The sequence below is a fragment of the Bacillus rossius genome, chromosome 15 (assembly GCF_032445375.1).
Source record: "Bacillus rossius redtenbacheri isolate Brsri chromosome 15, Brsri_v3, whole genome shotgun sequence".
NCBI classification, from domain to species: Eukaryota; Metazoa; Arthropoda; class Insecta; order Phasmatodea; family Bacillidae; genus Bacillus; species Bacillus rossius.
In genome coordinates this window covers 1,430,597-1,448,493 of record NC_086342.1, presented here as the reverse complement: position 1 = coordinate 1,448,493, position 17,897 = coordinate 1,430,597, and the positions used below count along the sequence as shown (strand labels likewise).

General features: G+C 41.8%; 1 protein-coding gene across 2 annotated transcripts in view; it reads right to left on the bottom strand.

The window, feature by feature from the left end:
- Positions 1-17,897, bottom strand: part of LOC134539337 (mucin-5AC) — a 144,585-nt gene that overhangs the window by 45,834 nt on the left and 80,854 nt on the right. For both annotated transcript variants that reach the window (XM_063381278.1, XM_063381279.1), the window contains exon 2: positions 6,982-7,232. In XM_063381278.1, the coding sequence (XP_063237348.1) occupies positions 6,982-7,232 (251 nt within the window). The remainder of the gene's footprint in view (positions 1-6,981; positions 7,233-17,897) is intronic.

Here is a 17,897-nt window from a genome sequence, read left to right as displayed (position 1 = left end):
GAAAACAGTGCATCAGTGAAAATTCAAAAATTTAGTTTAAGTAATACTAGCCATACCAAAAGATCAATATGCGAGATAAGAAATTTGGTAACTGCTCTACATTTCAAATAAAAATGCACTAGTTTCATGAATACTGAAATGTATGCGTAATAAGGCATATTATGTTATTATACTAAGCATGACTATAACTAAAAAAATTACAGTAATTTAAAACGATGGCATTCTTAACATACAATAAGTGCGCGAGTCTTAGTTTATTTTTTAATTGGCTTCTTCGTCAGATGGAAAAGAGTTAAGATTTCATCAAGGAAAAATATATTCTCAAAGTCACTAAACCGGGAGATAGAAAATAAGGTAGGTACTTAATTTTAAATAAAAGTTAAAATCGACTTACGCTAAACCAATTAAAAATAAGTCGTAAAAATATTTTTATTTATTAAATATGTTCTATACTTGACAGTTCTTTGTGTATAATTCTTCAAAAATATTTGAAATTTAATACATATTTTCTTAAAATGGTAGAATATCAGCAATACCCGGAAATTACGTGAGCAAAGCCACGGGTTATTAGATACACTTTTATTATAAAATAAAAACAATTATGCATTTGTAGTTCACGAATGTGATATTTTGTTTATTGCTTCACAACATTCATTTGCCAGTCTCAAATTTCATTGTACCACTTGTCAGAAATGTCACCAAAAATGAGAGATAGTTTTTTTTTGACGAATTTCAATTACGAGGAAACCTTTCGCAAGACTTTTTTCTTCGCAGTAGTCACTGGGACACCATTAATTTAAATCCACTAAGATAATAAAATTGTATGTATAATGATTTGTTTTTGTATATTTATATAACTTTCCAACCAATTTTTAATGATTTTCATGTGAATAAAAACTTGTAAAGCAATTTAATTAACTGTGTCATAATACTTCTGATTAGATGGAAATACAAACTTTTCATCAGTAATATACGATGATAAAAATATTTATTATTGTAAAATAATATTCACTGTTCAAATGCAAATTTAAATAGATTATTCATACATGTTTCCTGCTAATTAATGGTTTAAAATAATAATTTTTTAATATAAAATCATTTTTCTCTTGTGTTAAAATGGGTTGCTAAAATGAGGAATTATAAATATGTCACTTACTAAGTCCGTGCACAGATTTACACAAAACAGCAATGTAAATAATCTTTTTTGGTAGTTTCTAATTTTGTGCCCTGGATAACATGAATTTGGTTTAATTCATACCAAAGTGAATTTTTTGAACAACTTAAATTGATGTCATAAACAAATATTTATTTTATATTAAAAATCCACAAACAGTTTTTAAAATATAATATTTATCACGCCAGATGGAATAATAAACAAAAAATAGCTCTTATATGTTGTCTGTGTTTAAAGAATTGTATTATATTTCATGGAAATAATATTTACCTTTCGGTTATTAAAAGAAAATATATTTGTATTCAAAATACTTGCGCATCGTTTTTACGAGCATAAAGGCCGGGATACATTCGCAATAGCACGCAAACAGCACACAGATAGCACACACGCACAGAGATAGCACAGAGCTTGATGCTACATTCACGCACAACACAACACAAAATAATACCGGAAGCATTCAAAAAAGTTTTTTAAATGTAAAACTCCCGTTCACAATTTTGGTCACTGAAGTTGGCATACGTGACGTTTGTTTAGATTCGTGTGTTGTTATTGTGGTACGGTTTTCGTTAAACCCAGAAATATTTTAAATATTTCAAAGTTTACGTACAAAACACAATGAGCATTCAAAAATATATATCACTGTTTATTTCAAATCCGGCTTCTTTAACACATTCAGACACAGACTTCCAAGCATTTAATTTAGCTTCTTCATTTTTGTATCCTGCGGATCCCCTGTCATACAAAATATTTTTACTTTCTATTACAGCTATCAAAAAGCTATCAAATGTGCCTTCCATTTTTATGTTATCGCGTGTTTGAAAACAATAACAAACTACTCAAGTCAAGAGCACCAATACTTTCGTGACAATTGTTCTTTTATAAGCCCACTCGAGTAGTACTTAAACTGTTTGCTGATTGGCTACCATCATGGTCGCGCACAGAAAATAACCTAAAAGTTAAAAGTTAATGAACTTTCTGTGCGCCGATCCTGTGCTATTTTTCTGTGCGCGTGCTATTTGCCAATGTGGCAGCTCATATCTAATAGTGTATGTTGAACTTCTGTGCGTCTGTGCTGTTTGCTTGCTATTGCGAATGTAGCCCGGGCTTAACTTGTGTATCTAACCTCAAAGCAAGGAATATAAAGAGTGGGAACTCAATGCTATAACAAACACTCTTATTTTCTTTGGAGATCCGGGAAATGTGCTTTATTTATAAGCAAATTAACATAGTAAATCGTTAACTTTTCAGATCTATGTTGGCAAAATTGATTTTTTTTTGTGGTCATTCGCTACTGGGAATATTCACCATATAACGTTTAAGATTATTTATTTTGAATAACGAAACAACCAAAACATTATGTAAAAATGCTTCATCTTATGTTAAAAAAATTATAAACTGCATAGCCACAAAGTATGACATCATACCATTAGTTTCTGTTACTAATAACAACACGTGCACGCGTTTGAACAGTCATCGCAGCCATAGTTGTTTCATAGCTACCAAAATCATTCAACGTTGTCAAGAATTATTCCAAATTATGTTTTGCCATTTTACTCAATGCGCCACTCCGTTAACACAACATTTTATAAATTCTGAACCACGAATGTCAGTGGGAATGTACACTATACTGTACATTCCAATCTGATACGCTTTAAGAAATTTCTGTAGTTTTCTTATTATTAAAACTTAATTTTTGATGTTGGCATCTTTTAACCGCACTTTTTTTTTTTTTTTTTTTCGGTGGCCGTACTCCTCCAATTCAGTTGCGCCCGCCGATATCTAAGCGCTCGGATTTCAACAAAAGGCACCGCCTCTCGATAGAGTGAAACAGAGAATTACGCGCACGACCTTGAAAAAAGCGACGCTACAGCGCTCTGGCGTGGAAGCTGGTAACTACGAGTACCCTCTTGTGGAAAGAAGAGCTGTCTAGCGGCGGAGCTAACAACTACCTCAGTTTTGGATCCGAAAATTGGAATAATAAATCCTATCCCCTCGCGACTTCTATAAGTTATATATATTCAATGCTCTCACGGAGTTCCGTTTGTCAACTGTGAGTCTGAGCTTAGCGAGATTGACACGTGTACGTCTCCGAACGCATACACTTCCAACTTCCAGAACCGCACGTATGTTGCTAGACTCCGACGTTTATGGTTTGAATCACCGGAAAAAAACATAGAAGTGTGTACTAATCGTACGGCCATTAATAACATGCAACAAATGCTATTTATGACTTATTATTCTTGTTTTCTGTATAAAAATTTTCAAATGTGTAGAGGTGTTCCCACTACAAACTATCACAGTCAGCCATGGACAGCCGGCAAAATACTATTTGTTTTAATTGTGACTATAATGACAAGCTTCTATGTCCAAATTAAACTTACACTGTCTGAAATACTGCAATATTTATGCATGTTTGCACACACCGAACAGTTTGTAGCTAATTGCTTTGGGCACCAAATTCTGCTTACCAAATAAGAACCCCCCCCCCCCCTCCAAAAAAAAAGGCTCTTCTTATTCTTACGTTCATTCACAATTGAAGTTAAAAAAAATACTTTTTTAAATGTTACGTGAAATTCTTTATTTCAACTTGGCGTTTTTAAAATGGTTAAATGCATATTTTGGTTAAAAGTGTTGATTGCATATAAATTTATACCATTAAAAATATTAATGGCCACATATAAAATAAAATTAATAAATACGTAACTAACAAAGCCATATAAAATCGATTTGAATATATCACTTGTATAATGAAATATTACTTATGCCCAACGATTTGGCGTTTACTTCCTTTAATGGTTTTGTTCTTCTTCCGAGGTGCATTCTGTCGTAACCTTGCCTTATGACCCCGCCTGCAGTCACGCTGAATTCTAATGTCGTTCGGCCTCAACACAACTAACTGTGGAATACGCGTGTACTCAGCCCGGTCTGGTGTCCACAGGCCCGCCCTAGCCGGGGTGAGTATTCAGTCCGGGCAAGCGAAGCACAACTGAAAGAGGACAGGAAGAAAGGCAGCGCGGAGACCCCCCTTCATCCTGCCTCGTCATCCAAGGTCAAGCGGCCGTAGCGGCGCCACATACCGGGAAGAACATTCGCGCAGCACACGTCGTAGAAATCACGGTTTTTCTCAAAATTTTCCGTTGTGACCTAGTGCAAATTATATACGCAGCGAAAGAGAAAGGATTGGTGCACGATCCAAAAGTGGTTTTACGCAATAGTAATGAAAACTGTGAGCTTGGCGTGCCTCTGAAAATACGCTAATTAGGCTTATTCAGCATGCATTTACTAATCGACTATATGTCTGAGACATCTTAAACAACTTTAGGATCATGCCCGGTACCTTAATCTCTTTTATATCCGAAATCGGTAATCGCATGTCAAATAGTTTCGATAAAAACAACTGATTGTTAAACCTCTGCAGCTCACTTTGCACTGCATGTAGGCGGGCCCCTTAACGCAGTGATGTTTACAATCGAATTTTATTTGAATTAAACAAACACTCTCTCTAAAACATACATTATTTAAACCAAAAAAAAAACTGCAAGCTTGATGGGTATCTTGTGTTTGTTGCGTGCGTGACCGCAAGAAACTGCGATAAACAATAGTTTATTGACGTGATAACGTCTTATAAATCGATGAACGCCGGCTGCGCGCGCGAAAAAAAAGCATGATTCATTGTCACGTTCCGCCTGAGCCGAGCGTGCAAGACCCGGCCAACCACCGTGCGAGAAAATCTTCTATAATATATCAAACACTGTTAAGGCGAGCTTTTTAAAAGCAGCAATTTAAAAAAAAATTGATATGACGTTATCACGTAAAATTATCGTCCGTAAAACCGACTTTACAGACAATCCCCCCCTTTTTTAATTTTTTTTTCTATCGTTAAATATTAACAATGGACTCAAATAGTAGTTACTACTCGTAATATTTTGTGAGCCTTATAAAATTATTTGTTGATGTCGCGCGGTTGTGTTCACAACGACGCGCTGTTCCAGCGAGAAGCGGGCTCCGGAGGACATCCGGGCCGAGAGTGGAGAGAGAGGGAGCGAGAGAGAGAGAGAGAGAGAGAGAGACGGGCGGACCAATGGCGTGGAGGCGCGTCAAGGCCGCGGGCCGCCGCTTCTCGCCCGTGACTCAGTGAGGCTGCTAGTCCACACGACACATGTGCACCACACCGCACAATGCAACACACACATCATTCACATCCTGCACTCACCTGGCATTCACACGACACACGCACAGCACAACACACGCGTTACACACCTTCAGTCATCACTAGAGACCGGAAAAATTCGCGAATTCATTTCGCGACAGGCTAAAATACAAATAGTTATACCTCAGTGCTGCCTCTGCTATTGGCTCACAACTCACCTGGATAACTCTGGGCCAGTGAGAAACACCCAAACCAACGCTTTATGGAATCACAGGCTGCTACGTTGGGGCGTCTCACAAGACAGCAGCCAATGGGTGGGTGACATTTGACCGAGAGTACGTATAGGTAACTATGGAGTTCATCCTACAGGTCATTGAACCCGCGAATTTTTCCGGTCCCTAGTCATCACTTACGACCGTTCTCTGTGGAACGACATGACGTCAGGGGGCGGACTCTGTTCAAGCCAGAGGAGACTCGCAGAAGAAACCGACCAAGACCCGACACCTAGAGCCGGCGGCGACCGTCGGCTTCCAAGATTTGAATCTCCCGCCTCGCCGCCGGGAGCTGCGCCTAGCCGAGTCCCTTCCCCTCTTATACCCCCTCTAGTAGTTTGGCGCGGTGACTTGTTTCCCCTCCGCGCATGCGCACTGTGTTAGTTGGATGAGCTGCCTTGCCATGGCTGGCCAATAAACCCCAATAAGCACCAAGATGCATGCGCCCTTTTTATTTGCATGGTTAATACCCCGCATGGTAGTGTGTATAAGGCTTCGGCCTGAGACACACTTAGGTCCTCCCCTAACCTGGACACCCCCACCCCCTTTTCACACTTAGATTAACTTTGGCTAGGAAAAAAAAAAAGAGATGCCTTCTTCGAGTGGACATCGACTTGGCAACACGCAGCAGAATATTTGAAACTTACATAACGTTCGGCTGTTTGTACCACGAGGGCGACTTGCGAAAGAAATTTCTAAGTGTCTTTCAGTTTGAGCTGTGATCTTCTAAATTCTCTTTCGGCCCCGCTCTCTTGGGAATTTCAACTTGCCTTGTTTCACTTGCTCCGATTACGAGCCTGATTACCTTTTCATGGGGAGATTTGTATTTTTTGGCTCACACTTAACGTTAATTTTGCCTGCTCTTTGTATGCCGACTGCCCACCGGGCGTGACGTGTGTGTGTGTGTGTGTGTGTAAAATTATTAATTGCGTGATTTAAACTAAAATTCCATAGTTAGTAGCTTGTACAAGGGCGTCGCCAGAGGGGTAGGGGGTACGGGGGTAGCAGTCCCCCCCCCCCCGGCCCAGAGCCTTAGAGATATAAAATAATGTAGCAAAATGCAAAAAAAAAAATACATACTTTTCCCACAACTTCATCCCCCCCCCCCTTCCCCGGCCATCGGCTGGCGACGCCCTTGGGCTTGTACGTAATTTAATCATTTTCAATAGGATTTTAATCCGTGGAGTAGGTCACACAAAAAAAGACCTGAAATGTTTGCAACGTGTGCAGTCGGTGGAGACGTGTGTTGCAGGCAGGACACGAGCCCAGCAGGGAGAACAGAAAGGAGAGAAGAGAGAAGAGAGAAGGGAGGAGAGAAGAGAGGATAAAGAGAAGAGGAGAGAGGAGGAGAGAGGAGAGAGAAGAGAAGAGAGGAGAGCGGTCACCTTGCGGGTCTCGATGTCCAGGTGGCGCTGGTGCGCGCGGCGGGACGCGCCCAGCACGGGCGTGCACACGAAGAGGCGCGACGCGCGGCGGTCCAGCTGCCTGAGCGCGGGCACGGGCGTCCTGGCCGCCGCCTCGTACAGCCGCCGCACGGCCTGGGGGCGCGTCTCGGCGCCGAACAGCCCCGCCGCCGGGGGCAGCGCCGAGCTGTAGTGGCGCGCGCGCTGGCTGAACGTGCAGATGTCGCTCTCAGCTGCAACCACACCACACCCGTACCCGTCCTCGTCAGCCTTGACACGATCACCCTCAGCAACAACACAATCCCCGTCCAATACAACAACACCATTCCCGTCAGCAACAACACAATCCCCGTCCACTACAACACATTCCCCGTCAGAAACAACTGATTCCCCGTCAACAACACAATCCCCGTCAGCAACTATACCATTCCCGTCAGCAACTATACCATTCCCGTCAGACAACAACACACTCCTCGATGACAACAACACAATTCTCGACGACAACAACACAATCCTCGACAACACAATCCCCGTCAGCAACAAAACCATAACCATCAGCAACAACACCGTCCCTGTCAACAGCAACACGAATACCCGCCAGCCAACAAAAACACTTCTGGAATTATTGCCAAGTGCTTTCTTTCCGTCCAAGGTAATCTCCTGCAACACACTCAATGAGCAGCTGCTACCCTGAAGATGGTGATTGGACTGTCGACCGAAAATGTTGTCGAACGTTTCGCCTTTTCACAAGCCAAGCAACGTCAAACAAGCTATTTAAATATATATATATATATAATTTTAAAACATAGTTTCCGCCATAAACTTTGTACACGTTTAAACAATCAACCAGTGGCGTAGCAAGCGGGTGGCAGGGATGGCCCCCGCCAGGGGCGACGGAGCAGTGGAGGGGGGGGGGGCTGCGACGGTTTCGCGTTACTGAACCCTCCCCCCACTCTCTTTTAAACCAAGAGGGGCCGCCATTTTCAGTTCTGGCATTGAATATATATAACTTATAGAAGTCGCGAGGGGATAGGATTTATTATTCCAATTTTCGGATCCAAAACTGAGGTAGTTGTTAGCTCCGCCGCTAGACAGCTCTTCTTTCCACAAGAGGGTACTCGTAGTTACCAGCTTCCACGCCAGAGCGCTGTAGCGTCGCTTTTTTCAAGGTCGTGCGCGTAATTCTCTGTTTCACTCTATCGAGAGGCGGTGCCTTTTGTTGAAATCCGAGCGCTTAGATACCGGCGGGCGCAACTGAATTGGAGGAGTACGGCCACCGAAAAAAAAAAAAAAAGTGCGGTTAAAAGATGCCAACATCAAAAATTAAGTTTTAATAATAAGAAAACTACAGAAATTTCTTAAAGCGTATCAGATTGGAATGTACAGTATAGTGTACATTCCCACTGACATTCGTAGTTCAGAATTTATAAAATGTTGTGTTAACGGAGTGGCGCATTGAGTAAAATGGCAAAACATAATTTGGAATAATTCTTGACAACGTTGAATGATTTTGGTAGCTATGAAACAACTATGGCTGCGATGACTGTTCAAACACGTGCACGTGTTGTTATTAGTAACTGAAACTAATGGTATGATGTCATACTTTGTGGCTATGCAGTTTATAATTTTTTTAACATAAGATGAAGCATTTTTACATAATTTTTTGGTTGTTTCGTAATTCAAAATAAATAATCTTAAACGTTATATGGTGAATATTCCCAGTAGCGAATGACCACAAAAAAAATCAATTTTGCCAACATAGATCTGAAAAGTTAACGATTTACTATGTTAAGTTGCTTATAAATAACGCACATTTCCCGGATCTCCAAAGAAAATAAGAGTGTTTGTTATAGCATTGAGTTCCCACTCTTTTTAATTTCCTTGCTTTGAGGTTAGATACACAAGTTAAGCCCGGGCTACATTCGCAATAGCAAGCAAACAGCACAGAAGTTCAACATACACTATTAGATATGAACTGCCACATTGTCAAATAGCACGCGCACAGAAAAATAGCACAGGATCGGCGCACAGAAAGTTCATTAACTTTTAACTTTTAGGTTATTTTCTGTGCGCGACCATGGTGGTAGCCAATCAGCAAACAGTTTAAGTACTACTCGAGTGGGCTTATAAAAGAACAATTGTCACGAAAGTATTGGTGCTCTTGACTTGAGTAGTTTGTTATTGTTTTCAAACACGCGATAACATAAAAATGGAAGGCACATTTGATAGCTTTTTGATAGCTGTAATAGAAAGTAAAAATATTTTGTATGACAGGGGATCCGCAGGATACAAAAATGAAGAAGCTAAATTAAATGCTTGGAAGTCTGTGTCTGAATGTGTTAAAGAAGCCGGATTTGAAATAAACAGTGATATATATTTTTGAATGCTCATTGTGTTTTGTACGTAAACTTTGAAATATTTAAAATATTTCTGGGTTTAACGAAAACCGTACCACAATAACAACACACGAATCTAAACAAACGTCACGTATGCCAACTTCAGTGACCAAAATTGTGAACGGGAGTTTTACATTTAAAAAACTTTTTTGAATGCTTCCGGTATTATTTTGTGTTGTGTTGTGCGTGAATGTAGCATCAAGCTCTGTGCTATCTCTGTGCGTGTGTGCTATCTGTGTGCTGTTTGCGTGCTATTGCGAATGTATCCCGGCCTTTATGCTCGTAAAAACGATGCGCAAGTATTTTGAATACAAATATATTTTCTTTTAATAACCGAAAGGTAAATATTATTTCCATGAAATATAATACAATTCTTTAAACACAGACAACATATAAGAGCTATTTTTTGTTTATTATTCCACTTGGCGTGATAAATATTATATTTTAAAAACTGTTTGTGGATTTTTAATATAAAATAAATATTTATTTATGACATCAATTTAAGTTGTTCAAAAAATTCACTTTGGTATGAATTAAACCAAATTCATGTTATCCAGGGCACAAAATTAGAAACTACCAAAAAAGATTATTTACATTGCTGTTTTGTGTAAATCTGTGCACGGACTTAGTAAGTGACATATTTATAATTCCTCATTTTAGCAACCCATTTTAACCATTTTAAACCATTAATTAGCAGGAAACATGTATGAATAATCTATTTAAATTTGCATTTGAACAGTGAATATTATTTTGCAATAATAAATATTTTTATCATCGTATATTACTGATGAAAAGTTTGTATTTCCATCTAATCAGAAGTATTATGACACAGTTAATTAAATTGCTTTACAAGTTTTTATTCACACGAAAATCATTAAAAATTGGTTGGGAAGTTATACAAATATACAAAAACAAATCATTATACATACAATTTTATTATCTTAGTGGATTAAAATTAATAGTGTCCCAGTGACTACTGCGAAGAAAAAAGTCTTGCGAAAGGTTTCCTCGTAATTGAAATTCGTCAAAAAAAACTATCTCTCATTTTTGGTGATATTTCTGACAAGTGTGGTACGATGAAATTTGAGACTGGCATATGAATGTTGTGAAGCAATAAACAAAATATCACATTCGTGAACTACAAATGCATAATTGTTTTTATTTTATAATAAAAGTGTATCTAATAACCCGTGGCTTTGCTCACGTAATTTCCGGGCATTGCTGATATTCTACCATTTTAAGAAAATATGTATTAATTTCAAAGATTTTTGAAGAATTATACACAAAGAACTGTCAAGTATAGAATATATTTAATAAATAAAAATATTTTTACGACTTATTTTTAATTGGTTTAGCGTAAGTCTATTTTAACTTTTATTTAAAATTAAGTACCTACCTTATTTTCTATCTCCCGGTTTAGTGACTTTGAGAATATATTTTTCCTTGATGAAATCTTAACTCTTTTCCATCTGACGAAGAAGCCAATTAAAAAATAAACTAAGACTCGCGCACTCATTGTATGTTAAGACTGCCATCGTTTTAAATTACTGTAATTTTTTTAGTTATAGTCGTGCTTAGTATAATAACATAATATGCCTTATTACGCATACATTTCAGTATTCATGAAACCAATGCATTTTTATTTGAAATGTAGAGCAGTTACCAAATTTCTTATCTCGCATATTGATCTTTTGGTATGGCTAGTATTACTTCAACTAAATTTTTGAATTTTCACTGATGCACTGTTTTCCCTTTTCTATGTGATTTAGAAAATATAGCAATATACGTAAACCAATTAAACCAAAATCATCCTGAATTTTTATTACCGAAAAAAGTTAATTACAAAAAATTTAATGTGCGTATTTTAATATTGAATTTATATATATCTTGCCAATACTGATTTAGTGGGTTACATTTTTTTTTATTTTTAAAAATAATATTTACCCCTTGTACTACTTAATAGATAACGTTGAATAAGAGAAGGTTGTTTAAGGTATGTTGATTTTCCTTGCCAATATCTAAAAGTAAATTTGTACAAACGCGAAATATAGTTTAAATAAGTATTTTACTTTTAAAATAAAACCATATTTTGAACGTAACACTGACTATTGGCCCAATACAAAGTTTTAATAGCTAATTTTCACTTCACTCGTGTACAGAATCCCATCATTCAGTGATTTCCGTGGCTAGCTTCTTTTGGGATTTCATCATTCTCAAACGACGGTAAGGGAAGCTCCTCTTCAAGGTCGCCTAACGAGCTGATAAGACCTGCCGGGTAATTTGAAACGTTGGTCTGGGATTTTCATTTGGGGGGGGGGGGGGGGGGTGAAGGATGATGTCACGTCTGGGCTGGTTAACCTAGTTCTGCCAAATACCGCCAGGGGCGTATACGGCCGATACCCAGCGATGAAAGCGATCGCAGCGGCGGAGCTTGGAACTACAACAATTCTTCTAAGAAACCGGACAGAAAATTTAACCTGGGCCCGCGACTTCTATACATTATATATATTCAATGGTTCTGGCCAGGGGCGCCAGTCACCTTAGCTACGCCACTGCAATCGACACACGCGTGGCTTGCGTGCAGAACAACGCTGTTGGCGGGGTGAGGGAGGGGAGTGTCGCTGGTCGTGCATCGCCGCTCCCGAACACACGACGAGCAGGAAGTGCCCCCGCCTAGAGAGAGGCTGGTCCACAGGCTGTGCCGGCGCGGCTAGAACCAGCCAGGGGTCGGCAGACTTTCCAGTCAGATGTGCCACGTATCAAGTAAACAGATTCTCCCATTTTTCAGAGAGCCGCAAAAAAAATTTTTTTCCCCTTGTCTACGTGGAATTTTAACACGTAAAAAATGGGGGATCAGGCAAAATATGTTATTTAAAAATTCAACCAAAGTGTTAAAAATAAAGGCACTGAGGGAAAAAAAACACGTAAATGTAGTCATTAGTAGAGCTCTACTGATCAAACGAGAAAATTCTAAATTACTGCAATTACTTATTAAAATAAAATAAAAATTGACGCGTGCGGTGGCAGGTTGAGGACATGCGCTGTGATTGGGTCGTCTTCATTTTGGTAGGCATTTATTTTTTTGTGCTGTGGCAGCGCAGTGGGTTAGTTGTAAAGCCGTAAAATCCTATGTAAAGAGTCCAGTCTACCGACCCCTGGTCCAGGGTTGAGACAGGGGAGTTAGCCACGGCATCTACTGCTGCCATGGCTGGCCAATCCCCTCATGATAGGCCTGAGACGCACTTAAAGCCGGTATTCCAAGACACAAAAATTACGTTTAGGTGTTGACTATGCTACACCTGTACCTTGGCCGTATTCCTTTCTAGACCACCATAGGACACAGTCATTCCCTTAATTTTTAAGCAACGGATTTTGGTTTATCCCGTTGCCGACCTGTTTCCCAAATTCCGCGCATGCGGAAAGCGTCTGACGCCATTAACCCGTATATAGTCATCTTCGTGAATATCAGGGGACGAACCAAGCGTGTTGGTGCGACAAGTGAAACTTCATGATAGCGAAACTATCCTGGGATACATTCTGTACACTACTTGAATGGTCATAACAAGAAATAATACAACTAGAAAAGTAGGTACTCGAGGACTCGACCGGCCGTGTCCTAGCGACACTGAAGGCAGGGAGGTTGTTCCGAGAGCCGGGAGGAGCTGGAGGCTGGCTGGAGGCTGGCTGGAGGCTGGCTGGAGGCTGGGGTGAAGGTCGCCGGAGCCTCGTGCCCGGAGCCGGGCACGTGACACGCCGCGAGCGAGCACGCGCGCACTGCACTTGTCCGGTCGCACCTGCTCGACCTTGTCTCTATTTCCTTCCACTCTTTTACCTCACAGTCAAAGATTGCGTGTACGCTACTCCAGTACGTATCGAAAGCGTCAATGCTGCTATCCGTGGCCGTACGTGGGCGGAGATCGGAGTATCGTCTGGACATCCTGAGGGCAACAAAAGGGGCTCACGTTGAGACGGCGTGATTAGAAAACAAACTTTGGGACGCGTGGAACATAAATGGTGAAAACCGCCACCGTTCATCTCTTCCCGTTTGGTTGTAGTGACAGTATGTAATGGTAACGGGACTTTATGGACACCCTGTATATAATATAATCACATTTAAATATAATGTACGGCATATCTACTGTTCGCAGGGATCGTGCCGGTCATTTCTGTTAGCGGACGGCCTCAAAAGTGTTTATATTTAATGTGCGACTGCACACTGAAGAGAGGCGGTCTCTGAAAGGCTGATGGAAATTGAAGTACACGTTGACTTCCAGCATCCACGGTGTTGACGTGATGTTCGCGACCTGGTGTGCTGGATTCTGAACTGCGAACTGCTGGCAAGGGGGTGGGCGCTCTCTACAACCACAAGCTCCCCAGTTGCGAGGCTATGCCCATTAGAGAGACAGTGCCTGCGGTCTGACCAGCTCATTCTCGTGGCCGGTGATTGTAGCCTCGCGCACAGGAGCTCGGAAACAGGCGACATGTTGTCCTGAGCGACGAGCTGAGGTCTTGTCGTTAGTACTTGAGAACACCACAATCGGGAGAACCCGTCATTGCTACGCCGAGCCGAACATCCCAATTAGTAAACATTGTGGAGCGCACCCATCGTACTGTTGTGCCAAATAAAAAAAAATTTAATAGCAAAACTATTCTCGATTCTAGAGACCTGAAAATTTCGCGGATTCATTTCGTGAAATGCTACATTTCAAATAATTACACCTTAGTGCTGCTTCTGCCATTGGTTCACTGTTAATCTGGAGGACTGAGGGCCAATTAGAGACCCTCACTCGTAGAAGTGTCGAATCACAGGCTGCCCAGTCGAGACGACACACAAGTCAGCAGCCAATGAACAGTTGGCATTTGCCCCGAGTGTGTAGAGGATAGTGGAGTCTATCTTGGAGGTCATTGAATCAGCGAATTTTTCCTGTCTCTATACGATTACAGATTGTAAACTATATAAATAGTCATTGAAAGAAGTAATCACAACTATATTTCCGGACGCGAAGCACACGTAGTTACCTCACCCGCCGCTAGGAAACTACGTCGACTATAGAATCATCCCAATTCTAGATCGAAATTTAAACTATATAATGGAAGCGGCGCAAATAAAACTGAAAACGACTTGGAAAAAAACCCACTAAAATCCGGCTTTGGGCCATTATTTTCGACAAGAAATTTTGATAAAGAACTCCCCCGTCTTCAAATTCTTTAAACGGTTAATAGATTATAAAGTTTCCCTTTGGCTTTGTGAGCTTTGAAGCATGTAAATTATTCGCGTGATGTCAGAATGAATGGACGGTGGTGCATCGCTGCGGGAAACAGCGGGAAACAGCGAGGGGCAGAAGACAAGAGCCTCGCGACTATGCACACGGCGGTTGTTCTAATTCTGGGACGGGATGTCTGGCGGGCGCCGTAAGGGGGCTGAGAAGGGGGGGGGGAGAACACCCCCAACCCCCCAGTGAATGGTTAATGGTTCCTCAAAAAGCCACTTAATGTGCGCGCACGCAAAGGGAAAAAAGGGAGGGGGGGGGGCTATTAATACCAAACACGCCACCCCGCGCTTCGGTTGAGCAAAACCCATTGAAAAGGGGGAGAAAGAAGGACTTTACGACGAGCAGGTAACACGACACAGGCGCCACCTGTCGCCATGTTGCCCAAGGCTGCAGTGTTGCCACACGTACCCGGGTTACTACTCCTACTCAGCATCATCACTTACTTACTGTAACAATGAGTGTGTGGATGTGTGGGAGAGTGGCATTAATGTAAATACTATACCACATTGGAAACTAATGACTCTTAACCTTTAATTACATTTCAGCAAGTGTACATGTTTATCTTTTATCTTTGTATATTTAATTTACACTCAAGTTTGCTTTATATCAAGTATTATTTTGCTTTTATTATTTTTATTTTTAATATGCAATGTTAAAGCAGAGAAATGAAAAAAAAAGTTTAACGCGGTTAAGTGTAAGAAAATGCGTATCGCCTTAATTTCGCGACCAATAAATTAAGTAATAAATGAGTTTATTTCACGTAAAAAAATTGAACGCCCATTAGACCGCAGTAAGGTATGTATGTCCGTGTTAGCGGTTTCTTCCTTGTGATTGGCGGCCGGGTCTCCGCACTGGACGGTAGAGACCTGAAAAATTCGCGGGTTCATTTCGTGTTATGCTAAAATTCAAATAATTATACCTTAGTGGGGCTTCTGCCATTGGTTCACTGTTAATCTGCAGGACTGAGGGCCAATTAGAGACCCCCACTCATAGAAGTGTCGAATCACAGGTTACCCAGTCGAGACGACTCACGAGTCAGCAGCCAATGTACAGTTGGCATTTGCCCGAGTGTGTAGTGGATATTGGAGTCCATCCTGAAGTTCATTGAACCCGCGAATTTTTCCGGTCTCTAGGGACAGCAGACACGACACACGGACAGAGCTACGAGCTGGTCTGCGGAACGTGGCTCCGCCCAAGATGGCGGGGAGAGCAGTTCCGCGGTCCGCCCGCCAGGTATGCTCTATATTCGGCACGCGGAGGCCCGCCCTTATCGCGGCTCCGGGAATAGCGCGACCCTGACAGCCCCGCCAGCTGCTGCCGCCCCTCGCCCCGGCACAGAGCAGAGCGGCGTGCAGAGGCGCAGAGCTGTCTGTGCCCCGTGACTGCTTCACTGCTTCACTGCCGGCACGCCGATCACTAGAGACTGGAAAAATTCGCGATTTCAATGACCTCTAGGATGAACTCCACGATCCTCTATGTGCTAGGACAAAATGCACCTGCTCATTGGATAATGACTCGTGACTAGAGACCGGAAAAATTCGCGGGTTCAATGAACTTCAGGATAGACTCCAATATCCTCTACACACTCGGGCAAATGCCAACTGTACATTGGCTGCTGATTTGTGAGTGGTCTCGACTGGGTAACCTGTGATTCGACACTTCTATGAGTGAGGATCTCTAATTGGCCCTCAGTCCTCCAGATTAACAGAGAACCAATGGCAGAAGCCGCACTAAGGTATAATTATTTGAATTTCAGCATAACACGAAATGAACCCGTGAATTTTTCAGGTCTCTACTCGTGACACGTGTCACCTGAGATGCTTTTAATTTGATACTTATTTTGTTCAAGGCTTTTCACCGGCTTAGAGTCCTTCAGGTAAACGGTGGTCCAATCACTGACTCAGAATAAAGGTAAACGAGTTGAGTCTAGCCTACCGCTAATTTTTCCGGTCTCTGCCAATCACACACAGCCATCCAGCGCGGAAGCAGACGCATCCTAAACGGCTCGGTCAAACAAGACGACGGCCAATCACAAGGAGGAAACCGCCGACACGGACTGTGGTCTAATGGACGTTCAGATTTTTTTTTTTTTCGCAAAAAATACCTGTCCCTTAATCATCACTTCTACCGCCGCGCCGCTTCTACCCTTTGCATTATCACGGGCAGACGCGGTTAGGGGTGATTAGTTCCCCCCTCCCCCTCTGCTAATTTTCTGTGAAGCCGGTACGTTATTTTGGGCGATGGAAAAGTGGGTTGTTTCAACACCTGCTAGCACACACTACACATGAAGTGAAGCATGTTGCGAATGATAATGTAGCTCTCCAAATACCCTGTTGTAGGCGTGAGCTTTTTTTTTTTGCAAATGCAATATGTCTAGGGACCGGAAAAATTCGCCGGTTCAATGACCCGTAGGATGAACTCCATAGTTATACGTACTCTCGGTCAAATGTCACCCATCCATTGGCTGCTGTCTTGTGAGACGCCCCAACGTAGCAACCTGTGATTCGATAAAGCGTTTCTCACTGGCCCAGAGTCATCCAGGTGAGTTGCGAGCCAATAGCAGAGGCAGCACTGAGGTATTAACTATTTGTATTTTAGCCTATCGCGAAATGAATTCGCGAATTTTTCCTGTCTCTAAATAATGTCTTATTTTTATGTGTGACATCTCAGCTCTCAGTACATCGCACTTGCTGCCGCTTCCAGACCTCGTGGTGTGCCCGGGGCAATCTTCCTTCTTTGTTGACGTAGAAAACCTGTTCTCCCTCGCGCTCTGTTGCTGTTCTGCTCGCACGTCGACCTTGGCTCGGCGTCAGAGAGGACGTGTTCCGAACAACCAGTCGGTGGGCGGGGCAGGCGGGGCAGGCCTGCAGCTCGTATGTTCTCCAGAACAATCCTCGACGATCCTCAGCCAATCATGGCAAGGGAGACTGGGAGAGGCAGTGTCACGTAAACTAACCTCTGCCCGGTCACGAAACCACGCGATATGAAGCTCGAGATATCCGAGCGGTGACTCGCTCACCACGAATCACTGGACACTTGAACCATTTGCTGATTTACTTTCACGATATACTGAAATCCACATTCTTCTAACATTACTGATCCTGCTATCGGTCCGCAATTCATCTGCGGAGAAAGACGAGCTGATCAGAAATCTTAAAACAAAAGAAGGCGAAAAGATTTTTAGACTATCTGGGTGTTAAAACACTGAAGCATCGACTGTTTCGGGACT